Genomic DNA, 21800 nt, shown 5'->3' with positions numbered 1-21800 from the left:
AGTGGTGGTAAAGGGCTAAGTCCCAATTAGATTTCTAGTGCTTTTTCTTGAACCTACCAGAAGATTTGGATAGAGAGGAAGACTGATCCTTGGAATGATTTCTGGACCTCAAACAGGACTACGACTGATATTTTGAGTTTGACCCCTATCGTCGTGGGGTTTTCGCCTCGCAGTATTGTATGGCCTTCAGGTTCATTGACTCACAGTCACTGCAGACTTAAAGTAGTGGTGATAATTTGATGATGATCTGTCACAGACATTTGTTTAGGACAGTCCTTAAAGGGCTTCAAACCTGTAGTTTTGGGAGGAAACACGTCCCTTGCACACTGTAAAACAATAATTTTTTGATTGAGGTAAGGTTCTCAGAGAGATAAGAGGCAGCTCTGGACCTCTATCTTGTGGCTCTGAAAGGAACTGTTGTCATCACTTTGAAGTGTTTCCTTTATAGGCTCTGCACATAATTTTTGGAGCAGAATGATGTCAGTGCAAAGACGTACAGCGATACCTATTGGCACACATAGGCACTCCTGATATTATCTGGATCCAGTCCAGCGCATTGGCTATATTCAAAAGGTGAGCAATCTGTGGTTTGAAGTCTCTATCGGATGGCTAAGACATTTTTACACCACTGCATTCCCTCCTGGGGTTTCTATCATGGTACCCTCTCCTGAGTGCAGCAAAGTTTATTCCCTACCGTCCAGTTTCTCTAACTTATCTCTGACAAAACCTGCATTTTATTCTTGTTATAAGGCGGAATCAACCCTCTTTTCAAGCACAGTTCCTTCAAGTAATCCAAAGACAAGGTATCAAGGTCTACTCCCACTACCCATCCATCTGACATTGTAATGTGCAGGTAATGCTATACTTAAGCTAAGCTTATTGCTCTGTTCATGACAGTTGGAACTGGAACTTGCAGTTCTTATACTACTTGTGGTCATTTGTCAGACCCTAGTCAGGTAACACTGCTCAGGCACATGCTACTGAGCCTCAACCATGGTGGTTAAGGTCATTTATCACTGGTGTCCTGGATTGCAATCTACCATGGCTCTGGAAACAGGGCTACATACACCGCCTCCATGCTTGACTCTTAGAGTAGTGATAGTGAGCAATGGAAGGACTAACAGGGAGGTTGTTCTAGAACAAGAGCTTAGAACTAAACAGGCAAACAACAGACACAAATGTACAGTCTAGCACAGTGTTTATGTTTAGGTCAAATTAAGTTCTTTCATCCTATAGCAACATTACATGTTACCCACTTCAAAGGTGGTTTAGTTAATAAGTTGACCTCACCCACAAGTCCTAGAGAAGTTTATTATCCTCTACAGTGCCCTCTCCACTCTCCACAGGAAGTTACAATATTTACTGTAACATAGACAATGATACAGGTATCAGCAATGAATAGTCACAGTGCAGATGGCTATTTATTCCCCGGTGGGTCAGTTCAATAGTCTTTACACCCACAAAGTTCATAGTGGCAAAGGTTAGAATTCTAGTAGAAGGATTTATTTTTGTGCAAATCAGTCTGTCAATTCATATAGCTCAGCCTCACATTATCAGCTCAATGGTGTCACAGGTCAATGAAGCTGGGTAAAGTCAGCAGCTAGACACCCTCAAATGTCAGCATCAGTTAAGATGGACTACTGGTAGCAGCCTCTTTTTTCACTAGACCACTAGTGTTGAGCTTCGCCTCAGGCCTGTTCGTCAGATGTTCGTCTTCAGCAGTTGTAGTATCCAGGCGTATGCAGTTGGACAACAGGTGCAGGGGCATATGTATGAAACGATTTCACGATCGCAAACACTGCGAATTGTAAAAAAACTGTGGTTGCAATGGCGAAATAGACAAACGCGATATATGACACATTTTTGCATCTCAAAATAAAAAATCGCTATTTTTGCGATTTCTTATTTTGCAAGGGCCAAAATCTGCGTATTTCTCTGCGAATTCACAGTCTGTGATATGCAGGCTGCGAAAATCGCAAATAGAGAAATCGCAGTTTGAGAATTTGCAAAGCAACGTACGAAAAATTTGCAAATTGTGAATTCTGAAAATTCGCAATTTTGCACATCAATTTTACCACCAAGTCAATGCAGGTGGTAACCAGGTGCAAGCTATATAAACAGGCCCACAATGCAACAGGGACTTTCACAATGGCAGCGCTACATGTAATAGCCAGGAGGCTGAGAATCCGGGCAGCAGCACAGAGGAGAAGGTGACAGGAACGGATCTTCAGAGTGTGCATCACTCTGTTCCAGTAGACTGAGGAAGAGATCCAGGAGAAGTACAGGCTGGACCCAAATAGCATTTTATACCTGATAGAGGAGCTGAACCCCCATCTGGAACACCCATCACGCAGGACTCAACCCCTTCCTACCCATGTGCAGGTCCTGTGCTCACTGCACCTACTGGCCTCAGGGTGTTTCCAAGGGGTGATGGCAGTGGCAGGTGGGGTCTCCCAGAGTGGCCTGTTGCGCTTCTTCCATGCATTCTTAGATGCAATGGTACAGAGGCTACAACATCACATACAATTCCCCAGCACACAACAGGCATTACAGCAAACAAAACTGTACTTCTACCAGATTGCCCGATTCCCCCACGTAATTGCCTGCATCGATGGGATCTATGTGGCCCTCACACCCCCATCACCCAATGAATATGTATTCAGAAACCGCAAATCATACCATTCCCTGAACATACATGTCTTCTGCAATGCCAAACATATCATCAATGACATTGTAGCTAAATACTCAGGCAGTACTCATGACTCTTTCATTTTTAGACATAGTGGGATATGGATATACAGACGTCTCAATACTGGCGAGTTTGGTTAGGGCTACCTGCTAAGTAAATGCATTGCAAACATCCCTACATACAGTACATCTTTGGGGTGTGGGACATTGATTCACCTCTTGTTTCCATTCCTGCAGGTGACAGTGCATATGCAGTGCGGGACTTCATCCTGACACCGTACCTAAATCCAGCCAATGCAAGGGAGAGGAGAAACAACCGTGCACACAAATCTATGCGCTGTGTAATTGAGCCTACTTTTGGTATCCTGAAGAGCCGGTTCCGCTGCCTGCATAAAAGCAGAGCAGCACTCCAATACAGCCCTGAGGCCTGCCGCAAGATTGTGGCTACCTGTGCAATGCTCCACAACATAGCTATGAAAAAAGGCATCCCAATAGAACTGACTGATACTGAAACTTCTGATGATGATGGCCCAGGTCCCCCTGGCAGACCAGCAGTTGGAGTTGGGGCAGCTCCCGGATGGCAGAGACGGGCTGAGATCACACAGAACTACTTCTAGGTGAGTAATAATGACATGATGCAAAAGATATTTTGTAGCACGTCTGTGTTTATTCAAACCTTCTTAACTGCAGGATGAAATTTCATCACACAGCCGTGACTCAATGAGTGTCGCTGTACGTAGCACATGTTAGGTCCACAGTGCAGGTATTTATGTAAGTCTGGAGTCCAGTAGTAAAGGGTTGCCTCACCCATTTGCCAGTTCATCTCCTCCTGGGACGGACTGCTGCTGCCCGTTCTGGGTACTGACTGCCCTCCCTTATGTCCACAGGTGTTGCACCCTGTCTCCCACTGCGCCTTCTTGGATTGGGCACTGGTGAGGTGATGCTGCTCCTGCTGGATATCTCCTCACTCTTCCCTGAGTCCAGGAGTGCTGTGCCACCCGTGTTTGCTGTCTGCAATTGTTCCACAGCAGTGGCGACCTGCACCAGGTCTTTCGCAAAATCGTGGCAGCAGTGGGACATCTCCACTTGCATGCTGATGGTGCGATGTGTCAGCTGGCTAGTGGCAGTGCACAGGCGGTTTACCGCCTTGGAGTAGCTGTTCAGACGGCTGTCGGAATATTGGCTCACCCTGCACCTGGCTGCCTGGTCCCTCTTTAATGTGGCACACAGGTCACAAATGGCACCTGCCATGTCCATGATGCCCTCCCCCATGTAGCGTAGGCTTTTGTTGACTCTGCATAGCTGAAGGTTGATGGATCTCATTAATTTCTGTTGCAGGCGCTGTATCTGCAGCATGCTGCCCTCCAGTCCAGCAAACACTGTGGCCTCTTTATCTGTGGCAAAGCTGGTGCTGGCCCTTGGCCTGTGTCTCACTGCTCCTTGCTCCCTATGTTGGGGCGTGTGCTGTTCCAGCACCTGTGTCACACGCTGCCCGACTCTACCTGTGCATCATCCTCCCCTGTGGACTGTGTGTCAACCTCCAGTGGTGGCAGTGGTGGCACAATGGTGCGCTTTCTCCATGGGACAGGTGTGGTCTCTGTGGTATCGTCGGAGTCCCCCTGCCCTGTCTGCTCATCCATATGTTCCGCCTCCTCGGCTCCTGCGCTGTCTTCCTGTGTCCTAGCTTGTGCTGTGGATGGAAAGGGAAATTTGATTCTCACTCAATAAAGTTTTCTCAGCTTGTATTGGCTAACTGCTATCTATCGTGTTTTCCCTTTACAGGAATTCACATACTGCGTTAACATTGCTGTGTCTCATTGCCCCACTGTTATGCATCTGACTACGTCTCCCATGATGCATTGCAGTGTGTGCTGGAAAAAGTGGACCAGCCTGACATGTGTGGTTTGTGTATGGTGCATTCCTGACTGTGTGAATGGGATTGTGATGTGTGCGGCTGCATTTGGCATGCATCTTACTTTGGCTGGTGTTTGCAGGGTCGGAGCTGTCTATGTCAGCCACACCACTGACGCTCTGGGGCAGGAAGGTGGACTCCACCAACTCCTCATGGGGTGTTAAGTTGGTTGCAGTTGATGTTCCACCCCCAGTCTTATTGGCCTCCCCCAGCCTGGCTGCCACCTTCTAATTGGACCTTTGGCGCATATCATACCATCCCTTCCTTAACTCTTCAACCATGTGCTGGGTCACACCAACAGCATTGACCTTCTCGTGTATATCCAGTCAGATCTTCCTCTTTCTGAACTCAGGTACACAGAGTGCCTTTTTGCCAAATAGGAGTTCATGGCTGCACACCATCTCCTCAATCAGCACCTCCTGCTCCCTTACACAACACTTGTGTTATCTCTTTCTCCCTGCACCCTCCTTGTCCTGTTTGTCCTGTGACTCCATTGTAGCTGATTGTTAATGCTGTGCTCACTCCCCAGCCTCTCCTCACAGTCTCTGACTCTGCCTCACGCAATCAGGTGCACCTTAATTGCAGATGCCCTAAATTTGTTATTTCTTATTTGAGAATTTCGCAAATAAGGAATCGCATAAATGGGATTTGCAGTATATTCAGCGATTTTTTAGAAATCGCTAAATTTTTATTTACATCGCGATTTACGATTCTCAAAATGCGATTAGCTAAAAATCGCATTTTGGGAATCGCAAATCGGTTTTTCGATACATATGCCCCGCAGACTTTAGGACAACACATCAACTCCTCACATGTGAACATCCTCTGGCAGTGGTAGTACCAGACCTTTGGGTGTGTGGCAGAAATAATGGACAACACACTGGCTTTCTGGTGAAAACTTCTTAACACAGCTCACTACAGGAACCTCACTGGGAAATCAGGGGACCGCTCATGATTTGGGTTGATAATGGCGTCTCTCCGTTTAAGTCAGTCAGCTGCTTTTGAGTGTTTGTCATGTCAGGAAAACCTTGAGCCTCTCTTTCCAGACAGTCTATACTCCTGCAATGGTAGGTGCTCTCCTTTCCTTTCTGAGCAGGCAGCCAGGCTTCTAATTTGTAGACAGGCCCTCAGCTTCTAAAGCAGTTTGCCGATTGCAGGATAATGTTCTCTCACCTCTTGGAGACTAACTGCAATTCAGACGCCGGCCATTGTCTCACAGCAATCCTTTGATTACTCTGTGCAACACTGAAAAGTTAGACGGTTTGGGTCATACTTTTATGCACATTCTCCAGACAGGGGATGGGTAGCCACTGTCTAAGTTTGTAGAACCAGCTTGATTTAATTCTCTGTCAAATGTTGTTTTCTAGCTGACCATCAGACACAGCCTTTTTGCAAGGTGAGGGCTCTCATAGCAGGTAGCAGTGATGCTGGCTCTAAGCAGGAGTACCCAAAATAAAAGCACAATCAACGTGAAATCCATCCACCTGGCTGTCGGCAGACTTCCTGACCAACAATCAGGGACAGACAAAAGGGCAGGCTCTGCCTAGAAATATCCTGAGCTTTAAAAACAAAATCTCTAGTCTCTCACTCTTTACCCTTACTATCGACCAAAAGGAAGTACTCAGGAAGAAGCAATCAGCAGCCCTTTGATAGCAAGGCTCTCACAGAATTTCTCCAGAGTAGCTCTGTCTTCAACCTCGCTCATTTCATTGTCTGTATTTCGAATCTCCAGCCCCATGAATGCAACAAATACACTTCCACTGTCTGAGGAAGCCATCCTCTATCTTGTGCAGGGCTAAAATGGGGGCCGTCCAAAAACAATGACACTGTTCCCAGTACTCACTCTCACCATACAAAAAGTAATCCGACCATACATATGCTACACTCTCACTGCACATATGTGCCCGCAAAACACACACAGAATGTTTGTGCATGACCTGGGTTTCACATTAAAGTGGAGATTTACACAAGAGGGGTCGGTAGACCATGCACTCACCTGACACTGAAAAAACATCTGATCATATCAAAGATTCATAAAAACTTGGTACACTGCGAGCCCCACTTTATGTGACTAACCCAGGTCTCAGTCAATAGTCCTATGCCCTCTGTGAGCACATGTGTTGATGTGCTCTTCCAGGTCACAGACAGATTCTGGACCTCACATTAACACAGACTCATCTAGGTCTCTGTCCACAAGCTAGATTATTGCAATGCCAATGATAAACAAAAAGTCAGGATACCAGCTTCACCAGCAGTTCAGTCACATCTGGATAGCCCTACTCACTCATTTACCATGCAGGGGACATTCCAGTCCCAACAGAAGCTCTCTTATTGACAAGAGAGCAATACAAGCTCTAAAACACTTGTCCTCCCTCTGATATTTGGTTTCTACCTCCAGATTATATTAAAATGAATTTATAGGAAAAGAACACATCTTGAACCCCCCCAGGAAGTGTTATCTATTGGAATCGTCATTGTGCACACCTACCAAACTGCTATATTTATTGATCTCTCGCCTGAATGTTTCTGGCCAAAGTGGTGCCTTCAAAGGGAAGCGGACAATAAAGGATGAAGCAGAATGTTCAAAATTTGATACAATTCATATTACGGAGGTGACATTGCTATAAACACATCTCCAATTAAGAGCCATGAGAAATGTGGAACAATTTTCTGAGGGTCTTTGGTAGGCTCAATGGGAAACATGATACTAACAAGTGAGACTTGCTGCTCGTGTTCTACAATCTGAATGCACGAAATGCAGCACATTTCTTTCTTGTTAACTTTCAGAAAACTCAAAGTAAAAATATCATTCAAACACTTAAAAAGTAGGTGAACTCAGTTAACAATACATGATCTGTGAGAATGTGGATGTATGTCAAGGGTTTGGGAACTATTGTCAAGTGAAGCCCAGCTCTTCAACCCACCGAATTGCAAAGTCTAGGTTTCTGGATATCTAATATACATCTTATGCAGCAAGTTTGCATAACCAAAATCTCAGTGGTTATTTCCCATTTCACATTTGTGGTCTTTCTGAAAGCCAGGCTGAATGTTACTATTCAAAGCATGCCTGAGTGACTGGTTATTGGTAGATACTGATTATGGCATAGCTCTATATATGCAGTGTTATCAATAATGGCAGCGACATCTGAAATTGCATTTTGTACAGAAAATTTGGATTGTCTCCTAAGAAAGGTATCTGATATTGATTTCCGGGATCATCTCTGATTGTCTACTTGGTATGGTCTTTTGATGGTGAAACCCAATATCCTGTGTTATAAAATTCGCATGCACATCAAAGACATATACTAAAGGTACCTGTATTGGCCCTTCCTTGGTTAGGTACTGCACCAGGTAAGACATTTGCTTGTCCATTTCTTTAGTCACTTGTACAATAGGGTGCCATGCAATATGCTCTGTTTCGGCCTCATCCTTAACAGACACTGCTTGATCTTCATTAGGTAGCTCCGTGCCACTCGACTTCAAAACGTCGCGAGGGTCATCATAACACTGGCATGGAAATCCAACACAGAGGTTAGTGAAAATATATAGAAGTCGAAATAGCTAATTTGTCATGACAGTGTGTATTTTGCACAGTTTTAGAGTGCTCTTATGCACAAAATTACAATTTCTTTCACAATCTTTGGAATGTTTCTTATTATCGTCAGGGTGGCTGCTCATATTACATTTTCCTTAGAGCACACTTCATTGTGCAGTTTTTCATAACTGACAATGTAGCAAAAATACACGTCTTGTATTAGAATAGTGCCCTTTAACGAGATAACATTATACGGGCCCTATTCACAAATATGCATTTTGTAGTATGCATTGTAGTACTGCAGTAGCAGTACTCACATCCTACAAAAGAGTATTAGTGGGGGTGCCTAGTGTGTTTTAAATTATTATTTAAAATTAAGATTCATCATCATCAAACCTTTATTCGGCAAAATACCATAACAGTTACAGTTAAAATATATGATAAGACCCTCAAGAAGAATACAGTCAAAAGAAACATACAAACATGAGCATACAAACTACATAAAAACAATTCATCCAACCAGTTTATGTACTGCATAGCATGTCGGGTACTCAACCAATTCATCAGAACAGAGGTCCAAAGAAATCCAGTTATGTTAAATAAATAAAACACATTGATAAATGACGATAATATTACAAGTTCATATATTTTCTTAACTGCTGAAACTGCGGGTATGGAATTAATTACTGCAAACCAGTTTCCAGGGTCTCAAGGCGCTGTAATTATATAACATGCCTGACTTGTAATTTCTAATAGCAGAAACTTGCACAATTGGTATTAAAAAAGCTTAGGTTACTCACTTTATGATGTAAGTGATGTACAAAGAAGCGTAAAATTAATGGTGTTTTGTGGTGACACATTATCAAAGGTACAGTTTGGCAAGTTTGCAAACCAGCCCACCTGCAAAAGGCAAGCTACCAGAAAGTGTATAGTGCATAACCGGAAATGAGTAAGAACAAATCTATGCTGTAGGTTGCTTATAACAACCAAATAAGTTTCTAAACTGGGAGTGGTGATCAAAGGAGAGTACAAAGCTGGTGACTGCATGGCTTGAGCATATTCTGCTCTTTTATAAAAACTAAAGAACAGATTTTTAATTCGCTATTTGCACTTCTTCTCAATGGCATCAGGGTTGTGAAAATGTTCTGGCACTACCAGCTTCCAAAAGGCCTACTTTATGTAAGTAAGCCACAGAATCTTTAATGAGTTATTCAACTCTATGCAGTCATTCAGTATTAATCTAGAAAATGCCGCCTCTGGGGTAAGCCAGCTCTTAATCAATAATAATAGAGGGGCTATTATTATGGTGTCTGACAAATAGGTATCCCCTAAATCAGTGTGGCAAATGTGTGTCTCGGTATTCTTTGGCACAGAGGAAAGTCTGTGTAAGAAGGGTTTTCTACTCTTTGTGGTTTTTCTGAGTTGGAGTCCCCCCCAAACACCAGCCCCATACATCCCTACTGGGATCCATTTGTTCTTATACAGATGTAACCTCTCCTTCAGCGGTCTGTGACCTAGCCTACCAGCAAAGCGGAAAAGTGCCTCAAGCACCCGAGAAAATTGGTGTGACCTAATATTTATAAAAATGTCCCCACAGCAAAAGGGTATCAAAAGTAATTGCCCAAAAATTATAAGTTTTATCCGTACTAACCTCCACCCGTCTACAAACTGTGATTTGGATTTTGCATTTTGGGTCACTAATCATAATAAAAGATGTATTCAAATTAACCTTTAGATCCAAGTTACTCATAAAAGCAGTGAATGTATCTGATCAAATTTGGATTACCATTTGCAGTTCTCATGAGGAGAACTGCCTCAGCGTAGAGCAGTGTTGATGTGGCTCAATTACCTATGTGAGGCACATCAGCACCTGGCTTCACAAGGACGTTTGTTCAGCCCATTAATACATAATAAAAACAAAAAAGGGTGCTAAAATATAACCGTACCAAAAGCCACTCTTAGAGCCCACAGGGGCAGTACACTCATCGTTTGGACCATATCTCATCCTAAATGAGGTGTCCTTATGTAATCTTTTAAATAAAGTGACTAGCGCCTTTTCCACTCTCATATTTATAAAAATGCTATGTTAATTTTAAAGATACACATAGGTACGTCATCAGGAACTGGATCTTTCTCTGGGGGCATGTTGTAATGGCCCGAGTTACTTAATCGATAGAAATAGTATTACTAAAATTGTAAACAGCCTCAGAGTCATTTAGTAGGTTCCTTGCCCTATCTGTTGAGTCATCTGGAAGACCTCTGCATAGTAAGTCAACCATGCTTCAGCTGAGATGTGACTCTCAGTTCTTGAGTTTATAGAATCAGCCAAATGTGGACGATTTATCATTTCCCCAAAACTTTTACAACCCCTACTATTACCCGCCGCTTCGAGGTCTTTCCATGCTGCCTTCCTGATTTCCTCTTTCCGGGTCTCTAAACTGTCTTATAGGTCATGCGTTCCTGTCGGCCCGAATCAATATCACGAGAAGCCTGTTTAGCTGCCGCGAGTTGCTTATGAGCAACGGTGCAGACTGAGTTTAACTACCTATGTGGTGGTGTGCTTTTATTATGTTTCTTGAAAGTAAGCATACATGATATATATTGGCGAATCATAACAGAACTGTTACTAATAGAACTAGGGTCAGCTTTGGGTGTCAGGCAGGTTAGAATGTGATAAATTTTACTGGTGACAAGATCCTTAAAAAAAAGTAGCGTCAACTTTATCCAACTTGATGCTTACACCCTTGTTGTCTCTATGTTCCAGCTCCCCCGTCTTTGTTCCTTTACAATCTACCCTAAATTGTGGACTAAGAGTGAAATGAAGGTGACTATGATCCCTAATACAGGTAACGATAGTGCTAAAATAAAAAAATAAAAGGCATACATCCAAGGATAATATAATGAAGTCAGTGGGACTGCCAAGGCTGGAGCCAGTGAGGGTCCGAATATACTATTCACCATCTAGTGTTAAATCACCAAGGGGCATATCATCAACGGCCAGCGATAATTATCGCTGGCCGTGTGTAGCGTGCAAATATTTAACGCCGCATATCGCCAGAAATTCTATCGCCTGGGGAGCGCACTACCAGCAACGCGCATCGCTGAGGCGATAGAATCCCAGGCAAAAGGGGCAGAAAGAGTCGAAATCGCCGGAATTCCAGCGTTGAACACCGCGTTACGGAAAACCTATAATGGGAGACGGGGACTCAGCATAACAATCCATCTCCCATGGCTTAGTAAGGAAAATAGCAGGCGTTACAAACTGGCGAAAAACCCGGTTAGCGCTGATTCAAATATCACTATGCGTGTTAGCGATACACTTGATAATAGAGAGTATCAGGGTTAGTGATGATATCCCATGTTCTTTCACGGGACACGCCTCCCTTGCATCTCATTAGAGATGCAAGGCGATGCGATGTTGAAGCCAGCGCTAATCCAATTAAACACACGTTAGCTTGCTCTTGTAAATAAAGCGATATTTTAATCGTCGCATTTCGTCTGAAAACGGACGCAAACACGGCAATATCGCTAGGCCTTGATAATATGCCCCCAAGTTATTCTTAACCAAGCGCTTGTTTTGGGCGTCATCATAGGGGGTATATTTAAAGGGGGTAATATCCTCCCACTTCAGGTCTGCTAGGCCACAAACTGGTTGTCGACTGAACTTTCAAGTAGGGATATTAAAATCTTCTGCTCATACCAATAATTTCTGATGTTTATACTTAAAAGCGAACATAGTATTATCTAATATGTCAATTACCTCTGTTGACCGATTATCAAATATGTTATAATAAGAACTTATAAGCAATAGGTCAGGTGAACCTAAGAATGATTAGCGAAGTGCTTGAAACCAAAGAGTGCATTGCACTATATCAACACCAGAACATTGGGATTTCATCAGAAATGAGGATCCCTGAGCCCCCTTTAACCTTGTCTGCTGTAGACGGGATGGACGTGCAATAACAGACAAAAAAGCCATCGGCATGGCAATCCTCTGAAACCCAGATCTCTTGGTAGTATATGATATCACAATTCTTTATAAAGTCCAACCAATCTGTGTTTGATAGTTTTGTATGAATACTGGCTAGGTTTCAAGAGAGCAATTTAAAACCTCTGTCACATAAGGTGTGGCTGATTTGGTTATGCGGAATATACACTTTATTCGTGGGTCGGGAAAAAACTTGATTAGTGCTCAGAAGATGTACTTTGGAGGATTGGGGTTGGTGGGGTGATCTGGGATTTGCAGCCATTCAGTATCCTGAAAGAACCAAAGAGGGGAGAATCGATATATTAACTCAAGGTTAAACCCGGATGGAAGTTGCTTCTGCCTGGAGAATATGTAGAGAAGTTACAAGTGGGATACAGGAATATGGGATGGTGGTCTGTAAAAGTGTCCTTATGGGTGGGCCTGCATTCTTCAGAGTAGTTCTGCCACATAATTCAATTGTTGTAAAAGTGGTTTAACCAAAGTCGGCCTTTTGAAATTTATCACCACACTGTCCCCAGATAGTTGTTTTTGATCATAGTCAACCTGTCTGGCAGTAAGTACTTCGCTGGTCATTTTGCTATGCCAGTTGGCCTTTTTTTCTAGCCAGTGTGACTCTTGATATCTAAGGTCCAGACCATTTTTTCTCTGCATAGGGGTTAAAGAAGAAACTGCATCTAATAAATTAACAGAAGATGTGCACTCGGGAGGGAATTGTGGATGTTTACCGCCTTCCGCGTTGGTCAGTCTCTCATTTTCTTTGCCTAGAGGACATACTGGAGTGATTTCCCTTTCCACCCTTTTTGAAGCAGCTGTTGTATGAGTAAGCTTAATAACGTTAACCAGACCGCCTGTGGGGCTAAATCCTTCACACACCTTTGCAGTAGTTGGGGGTGACACTCAGTAGGCATGATTCTTGTTGACAAAGCAATGTCGGTGGTTAATTTTATCCCCCAAAGTGTTAAAAGCCCTTTGCATCTCCATACAGAGATCTTGGACGATTGCCTCAACTGTCTTCTTTTGCCATAATCGATCAGGTTTGCATATAATGCATTGATAGCTGCCATATCATCCTTCTGGTTTCGAGTCGCCACAGAAAGATGTTTATGTGAGGTGTTTCTGGGCATTGTCCTAGAATGCTTTTATAATCTATTATCATCATTACTGGTATTACTCTCTGTTTTCTCCTGTTGCATTTTTATCATTGTCTTTACTTATTAATGGTACGTTCCACCCCTGTATTTTTAGGACCTATGGTTCCACCCAGGACCTTCCGAAGCTCACCATAGAATGTTGATGTGGGAGCTCAGTGAACAGTGGTCTGAGTGAATGTTGGACTGGCATTTGGGAAACTCCTGTATGAAATAAAACCCACTTACCTTCACGGTTGCTGCTGTGTGAATTCTTTACTTCATTTTGGCAACGAGGATGGGATCCGAACCCACGTGTGCAAAGCACATTAGCATTCCATGACCATGCGTTTAATGGGAGCTCAGTGAACGTTGGTCTGAGTGAATGTTGAACTGGCATTTGGGAAACTGCTGTATGAAATAAATCCCACTTACCTTTATAGTTGCTGCTGTGTGGATTCTTTACTTCATCTTGGCGACGACTGGGACTGCTGCGCAGGGGGCAGCTGAGTTTCTCACCCCTGTTTGTTCGCCAGTTCAACCTCTTCTGTCACTGCCTGTCTGGCTCTGGTGGTGGAGTTATTCACTGTTCACTGTTCATTGTTCCCTTGGACCCTGTCTGCGTCCAAGAGTCCTCCACTTCGCCTCTTTTAATCCTTCTGCGATAGAGCTGCTTATTCACCGGACTATCCAGGGCTTCCTCTTCTGAACATTGTACTCCCCGGCGGGGTCTTCACGCCTGCTGTTTTCCTGCATCTCCTTTCCAGCATTGGGTTTTCCCCAAACCTCCTGTGAGGAGCTCCCTTTCCTGCACCCCAGGAAGGCACTCCTAGAACCGTTGCAAATTCCTATTAAGGCCTGGGAAAAACTGGGACTAGACATCATTGGTCACTTACGAATATCAGGACTGGCGGAAAGATTTATTTTAGTCTTGATGGACTATTTCTCTAAGTGGCTCACCATCAAATTTGTCAATAGAGTGGACACTAAAACCATTATTCATTTTCTTTCGGAGGTGTTTGCCAGCGAAGGTATTCTCCACACCCTCATTACAGACAATGGTGTCCAGTTGGTGTCGGACGAAATGAAGGAATTCCTGGTCAGTTTGGCCATCAAACATATTTCCACTCCTCTATATTACCCCGTGCAAATGGATTGATGGAACGATGCAATAGATTGATCAAAGACACTTTGCAGTTAGCTATGGTTACTCAGAAGCCCACTGTTCAGTCCATTAAAGACATGTTATGGTCTTATCATATCACGCCAAACTGTGTGACCAATTATTCCCCTTTTTGCCTTTTGAGAGGGCGCAAACCTAGCTCTAACCTTACACCCAACTGGCTATTCCAAAACAACTCATTCGAATGGGATAGTCAAGTTGCCAAGGAAAAAAATGCGATTCTTCAAAAGAAATACAAACAAGTCTACGACTACAAATGGGGTACTAAACAGCGTACCTGGAAGGTAGGACAATGGGTCCTAATTAAGAAACTGGACAACAGCCAGAACAAGTATAACAAATACCATGGTCCAGAGAGAATAAAAGAGGTGAGAATGAATGTAGCTATCATGGCGGATGGACGAATGTGGAGCATGGACAGGTTGGTGCCACATTGTGAGCAAAATAGTGTTTCCTCTCTTGTCCTCTCTTTTTATCTCTTCCTCCTTTCCACCCGACCACCCCTCGTTATAATCTATTATCATCATTACTGGTATTACTCACTGTTTTTTCCTGTTGCAGTTTTACCATTGTCTTTACTTATTAATGGTACGTCCCACTCCTGTATTTTTGGGACCTATGGTTCCAGCCGGGACCTTCCGAAGCTCGCCATAGAATGTTGATGTGGGAGCTCAGTAACGTTGGTCTGAGTGAACGTTGGACTGGCATTTTGCAAACTCCTGTATTAAATAAATCCCACTTACCTTCATCGGGCCCTACATATTTCCATTCAATATCACATAAAATATATATATATGTAATGTGTGTGTGTGTATATATATATATCTGACATGCTACTGTACTGTAAATATGTTCCTAGTCATAGAAACATTCCTAACTGAAATGTATTGCTTTGAGGTAGCTTGTTGGACTTGGCCCTTCTGGCAGGTTCACCCCTGAACTTTTTGCCTTGAAGTATAGTGATTTCTGGTCTTTGTGCACTTTGACACTGTGGCGCAGTGTAAAGTGCGTGCGCTCCCTGAGCCCGCTAAAGCCTACTAAGGAGATCACTCGCATTATCCCGCGCAACCAGGACGGAAGGTACTGTCCGTTAGGCTCTATGTTCTAAGTTCTAGGCCTACAAGTATTATATTCTAAGTTCTAAAAGTGCTGATTCCTGACAGTGGTCCAGGTGGCCCTGTCTTGTACATATCCCCTGTAAATTCTGCCCGTGCCTGTTGGCACATTGTAAAGTGTGTGTTTTTATCTAATGTGTTTTGGTGAAATACAAAGGCTATTTTTATATATAACCTTGTGTGGAGTTTCCTTTGTGGTGGGCCTCGGTGTTGTTGCTGGGGTGCGTGCGCAAATACTTAACTCACATTGCCTCCGAGTTTAGCCTTGCTGCTCGCGCCACGTTACCTAGAGGGTGAGCAGGGGTTATCTTGGTGTGTAACTCCCTTGCCCTGACGTGGAAGTGGTGGTCTCTGACTGACTTTGGCGAAAGCCCTGGCCAGCCAGGGATCCCATTTCTAATATTGGACGCAGCGGTGAGGATAAAGATTTGTGTTTGCGTTGTACCACAGTGGCAACTAGCCGCACTACAAAACTCTGCATTTTAGATAAATCACATTTTGGGGATTATTGTTTTAAGTTTGCTGAAAATGTCATTTCTGTGGAAATGTGTTTCTTGTGCACTGTGAGTTAGGTGTCCCTAGCTCGGGAGGGTAGATCATCCCCCTAAGTACAGTGTATTGTCTGGATTCACCAGAAGGGTGGGATCCAGTGGTGGCAGCAAAAATGTGTCCCCCGTCCCTGTCCTGGAGTAATGGTACCTGTGTCATGTGTGGTCAGGTTGAGAAATCAGGGGTGGTAGAAACTGCCTTACCAGTCTGGGGAGGGGTGTGTGTGGATGAATGGTGTGTGGCACTGGACGTGTTTGTGAGTTCTCTGGATGGGGAGCTTGTTGAATACTTGTGTACTCTTGTTGTTTTGCTCAGATACCTAAGTTCCTTGTGTTAAACTTTTCCCAAGAACGTCTGCAGACAGTGGAGCCTGCTTTTTGATTTCTGTGGTCTGTTTAGAGACAGAATGTTGGAGTTGGTAATGTTCTGGGAGGAGGGAGACATAGGGGATGGAGTGATTCCAAAAGGAGTGTCTGAGGTGTCTTCCAGCCCAGCGTGGTGGAAGAGGTTCAGTGTAGCCAAGCTAGGTCTCGGTGTAGGGGCTCACGTCCTGTCTCAAGAGGAGAAGGAGTGGGTGTGACTGCATGTCTCCAGGTGCCCGAAACCCAGTGTCAGGGCCTGGAATGTTTCTGAAGGGAACGTCAGGTCGGGGGCCTAGGCTGTACCGATAGGTCATTTGAGGAAGATCTCCCAGAGTGTTTGAAGAATGTAGAACATCAGTGAACAGGGTTTCAGTAGTTCTGGTATGTGGCAGTACCGCTCCAGTTGGGAGGGTACAGAAGTCCAGATGGAGGGGTGCGAGGGGGATAGGTTCCCCAGTGGAAGAACCAGTGGGTCAGGGGCCAGCCAGAAGGGTTGTGTCGCCAGGGAGTGACCATGGTGATGCCACTTCTGTCCTGTGTGTCAGGAAGACTTGTACACAACACATTAGTTGTGTCACCCTCAAAGAAGCCCTGGTGCACCAGGCATCTGACCAAAGGGGTACCTCCCTCGGTTAGGGAGCCAGTAGCCGGTGTGTCCGGATCTGGACGTAAGGGCAACTGTAAGTAGTGTCCTGAAGTTACAAGAAGGAACTCCTGCCTGAAGAGAAGGAACCGGGTAAGCTGTATGGGGGATTGCCCTGCAGTGGTTGCCTTGCTGCTGAAGGAGGAGAGAAAGTCTTAGATTTTTGTGTCCAACTTGTAGAAGTCCTTGTGTGCCAGGTATCTGACCAAAGGGTAGCGTCCCTAGGTTAGGGAGCCAGGTTTAGGTGTTGGCCTGTCCTGGACGGCAGGGCGACTGTAGCCAGTGCCCTGGCCGGTTTGTCTTCTAGGGGTACCCCTGTGAACACAGGTGGGGCTCATCTTAAGTGAAGAGACCCTGTGTTTCCCAGAAGGGGTGGTACAGGCCTAGCAGGGATCTTTAGGGTTCTTGGCTGAGTGTTGTGGTACTACCCTGAGAGCAGGTGGGGCCTACCTTAAGTGGAGGGACCCTGTTCTACAGTGGGAGGGTGCAGAACTCTGGAAGGGGGTCAGAGGTTGTCTGACCCCTGTGCATCCGGTGAATTTGGATCCCAGGTGGGAGAGTTGTGTTCTGGAGGGTGCTTCAGAAGTAGAGGTAGGGTGGGGCATTCTTGCCCGTGACCTCTGGTCAGCCTGAGGGTGTGGACCCTAGGTTGAAGGATCAGTGGTAGTTTGGAACTACACTGAGAAAGGGAGTGGAGAATGGCTAGTGTAGGCCAGGGGTTACAACCCCCCACTCTGTGGATGGGCATGGACCAGTGGTATCTGGGTGGCCTAGGGCCTGGTCCTAGCCGTGGACAGCTAAGGAGTACCAGTGGGGTAGCCTAGTTGGGCCTGTTTTTTTTAAGTATGTGCTTGTCTTATGGATCAACGTGGCGTAGAACTGGAGGGTGCCCCTGCAGTGCGGGCCCGCGTCCATGTTCTATCGCCCAAAGCAGGGAAGTCCATCACGGTGGTGATTGGTCTCCCCTGCGTTTTGGCTGGAAGGGGGTTGTGTTGGACTTGGCCCTTCTGGCAGGTTCACCCCTGAACTTTTTGCCTTGAAGTATAGTGATTTCTGGTCTTTGCGCACTTTGACACTGTGGCGCAGTGTAAAGTGCGTGCGCTCCCTGAGCCCGCTAAAGCCTACTAAGGAGATCACTCGCATTATCCCACGCAACCAGGACGGAAGGTACTGTCCGTTAGGCTCTATGTTCTAAGTTCTAGGCCTACAAGTATTATATTCTAAGTTCTAAAAGTGCTGATTCCTGACAGTGGTCCAGGTGGCCCTGTCTTGTACATATCCCCTGTAAATTCTGCCCGTGCCTGTTGGCACATTGTAAAGTGTGTGTTTTTATCTAATGTGTTTTGGTGTAATACAAAGGCTATTTTTATATATAACCTTGTGTGGAGTTTCCTTTGTGGTGGGCCTCGGGTGTTGTTGCTGGGGTGCGTGCGCAAATACTTAACTCACATCGCCTCCGAGTTTAGCCTTGCTGCTCGCGCCACGTTACCTAGAGGGTGAGCAGGGGTTATCTTGGCGTGTAACTCCCTTGCCCTGACGTGGAAGTGGTGGTCTCTGACTGACTTTGGCGAAAGCCCTGGCCAGCCAGGGATCCCATTTCTAACATAGCTCATAACACATATTTTGACACAATCTTGGTTAGGAACCAATTCATAAAATGTGCACTAACTGATGTAAAATGTTATATGAGAAAATGCACAAAAAGACAATGAGGTGTCACAGAATTGCTTGTCTGAACATCAGTACAGCAACAGTTCACATAATTTTTTGCACCGATGCACAGGCGCACAACGCCCATTGGGCTCAAAGGGCTTCAGCCCCTTCCCGTTGTGTGGGTCAGCCCGTGCTGAGACAGCTTCCCGGGCACACACACAGCCGCAACGAGTACTTCAACGGTCTTTAAAAAAACATTTGCTTGGTAATGAGGCTTTGTTGTTTTTCACCCCTTCTTAGAGCCCCTGCATCTCCACTCTGCCTATTACTATTAGCCTCCCTCTGAATTTTTTTCTTAGCCCCCCCCCCTCACCCCCCCTCCGAAAGGTAGGTCTAGTTGCGCCTCTGCTGGTGCACATTGTTCATAACACAGCCAGTGATCTGATTCCGTAAGTGCCTTAAGGAGCAACAATGTTATTCACAGTGGAAATTACCTTATACTGTTTTGCTGCACCACGCACATATCAAAACAAAGAACTTCTGATTAACCCCTTCACTGTTAGACCTCCCCCCCATGCTAATCCTTTTTCGGGCTATTTGGGGTAGTTTGCGCATAGGCCCCTGTAACTTTTTGACCACATAAGGTATCCATGCCTAATTTGCGTCCTTTTCTACTAACATCATGGGGATTCAAAAGGTACCCAGGGTTTGTGAATTCCCCAGGAGGGGAACCAGAAATCAGCCAAAATACAGCTACAGTTTGTTTGTTTTTGGAAAAATGCGAAAAAAGTGTTGCAAAGGAAAGTGTCTAGTTTTTTCCCTGCGAATGGTATCAACAAAGGGCTTGTGGGGCTGAAATCACCATTTTCCCACCTTTCAGGGACTGGCAGACTTTTGTCTGAAAACCAACATTTTCTGACAAAAGTCTGTCAGTCCCTGAAAGCTGACAACATTTTTTACACAATTTTGGCATTTTACTGGGACAAAGCCTATTTTTGTTATTTTTTGTGCTTCCAACCTTCTTCCAGTTAAATATGTAGAAATGGGTATGAAAGCAATAATGGATCTATACATTTTAGGAAAGTAGATACAATTCTAAATTCAACAAGGGTTCATTTGTGTAGATCCTTCAAAGTTTTGTTATAGAAACTAACAGTTGAAAATAGGAACAATTGAAAAGGAGTTGAAAAAACAGCCATTTGTGCCAACGTTTTCACCTGTAACTTCTCCTAATTAAGACGGATTTTTAAAAACAATATACCATTATATCAGCTGGACCTTTCTGGTTATGGGAATATATAGGACTTGAGGTTCACCAAGAACCCGACGAACCAAGAGCCAATAACTGAGCAGCGTCTTGCAATGTTTTTTTTATTATGTACCGAGTACATAGCAATTAATTTGGGAAAATATAAGCAGTGAAAAATTGGGATGAAAGACACCTATGTATTTCTGTAATTGGAATAAAATATAAAGTTTAGAAACAGTAGCTATTTGCACATTTCCAAAATCGTGAGTGCTCATACTAGCATGAGGATTATAGGACATTTTTTAAAGTGACTTCTTTTTTACACATTGTCTTTCATTTGGAAGGCAGGAATGCATCGAAAGCCAATAGGTAATAACAGTTGCTCTACAATTCTGTGTTACCCTAAGTCTCCTGATAAAAATGGACCTCACTTTGGTGGGTAGGCCTAGTGCCCGCGACAGGAAGCGGCCCAAAATGCAACGTGGACACACTTTATTTATATAGCGAAAACAAACCCTTTTTTTGCAAAGTGCCTAGCTGTAGATTTTGAACCCTAGCTCTGCTAGCACCCAGGGTAACCTAGCAAACCTATACATTTTTGAAAACTAGACATCCAGGATGGGGGGACTTGACTGGCTCTCACCAGGTTCTGTTACCCAGAATCCTCTGCAAACCTCAAACTTTGTCAAAAAACCCACATTTTTCTCACATATCTGTGGTGGAAAGTTTTGGAATCTGCGTGGATCCACACAATTCCACCCACCCCACAACCCCCCCCAAAGTCTTCCAAGAAAAATGGTACATCACTTGTGGCCACAACAGGAAATGACCCAAAAGGCAATGTGGACACACCACATTTTCATAGTGAAAACGGACCCTTTTTTTGCAAAGTGCCTAGCTTTAGATTTTGAACCCTAGCTCTGGCGGCACCTAGGGAATCCTAGCAAACCTATGAATTTTTTTTAACTAGACACCCGGGAGAGTCAAGAGAGGTATCTCTTGCATGGGTACACCAATGTTTTCATACCCAGAATCCCCTGCAAACCTCAAATTTAGCTGAAAAAAATCACATTTTTCTCACATTTCTGTGTGGGAAAGTTCTGGAATCTGCGAGGATCAACACATTTCCTACCACCCAGCATTCCCCTAGGTCTCTCGATAAAAATGGTACTTCACTCGCGTGGGTGGGTTGAGTACCTGTGACAGGCAAGGGCCCAAAACGTATTGAGGAGACATCAAAATGACCTATCACAAAACAACCTGGTTTTGCAAGGGGGGTCACCTGTGTTTTTGGCCCAGGGCTCGGTGGCCATCTTGGGAAACCTACCAAACAGGCACATTTCTGAAAACTAGACACCAGGGGGAGTCCAGCAAGGTATGGCTTACATGGGTCCCCCAAAGTTTTCCTACGCCGAATCCCCTGCAAACCTCAAATTTAGCTGCAAAAAAACACATTTTCCACATATTTGTGTGTGGAATCACCGTTCTGGCACGAATTACCTACTCAACAGCGTTCTCAGTAGTCTCCCGAGTAAAATGATACCTCACTTGCTCATAAATCTGGAAATGCATCAGTGGATATGGGTGTTGCTTGGGACCACCAACAGCAACACCCATATTATGGCACTAAAACGTAAAGCGTTGGGTGAAAAAGGGGCGATATTTACAAGCACACGTAAAGCCACATAGGGTGCAAGTAGTGCAAACCTGGAGTCCTTGAAATTAGTTTATAGGTGTAGCAGACCTTTTCCTTGGAGGCTCTGTGGACAATGAAAAGTACCTCAGACATTGCAATT

At 44.5% G+C, this 21800-nt stretch overlaps 1 protein-coding gene across 1 annotated transcript in view; it reads right to left on the bottom strand.

Moving 5' to 3' along the window:
* The window catches only part of LOC144762684 (uncharacterized), a 955001-nt gene that overhangs the window by 169561 nt on the left and 763640 nt on the right, over positions 1 to 21800 (bottom strand). The window contains exon 6 of the mRNA XM_078647927.1: positions 7916 to 8107. Coding sequence (XP_078504053.1) covers positions 7916 to 8107 — 192 coding nt within the window. The remainder of the gene's footprint in view (positions 1 to 7915; positions 8108 to 21800) is intronic.

Source organism: Lissotriton helveticus, chromosome 6 (assembly GCF_964261635.1).
Source record: "Lissotriton helveticus chromosome 6, aLisHel1.1, whole genome shotgun sequence".
NCBI classification, from domain to species: domain Eukaryota; kingdom Metazoa; phylum Chordata; class Amphibia; order Caudata; family Salamandridae; genus Lissotriton; species Lissotriton helveticus.
The sequence above is the reverse complement of the archived record's forward strand: the minus strand, read 5'-3'. Positions and strand labels throughout refer to the sequence as shown.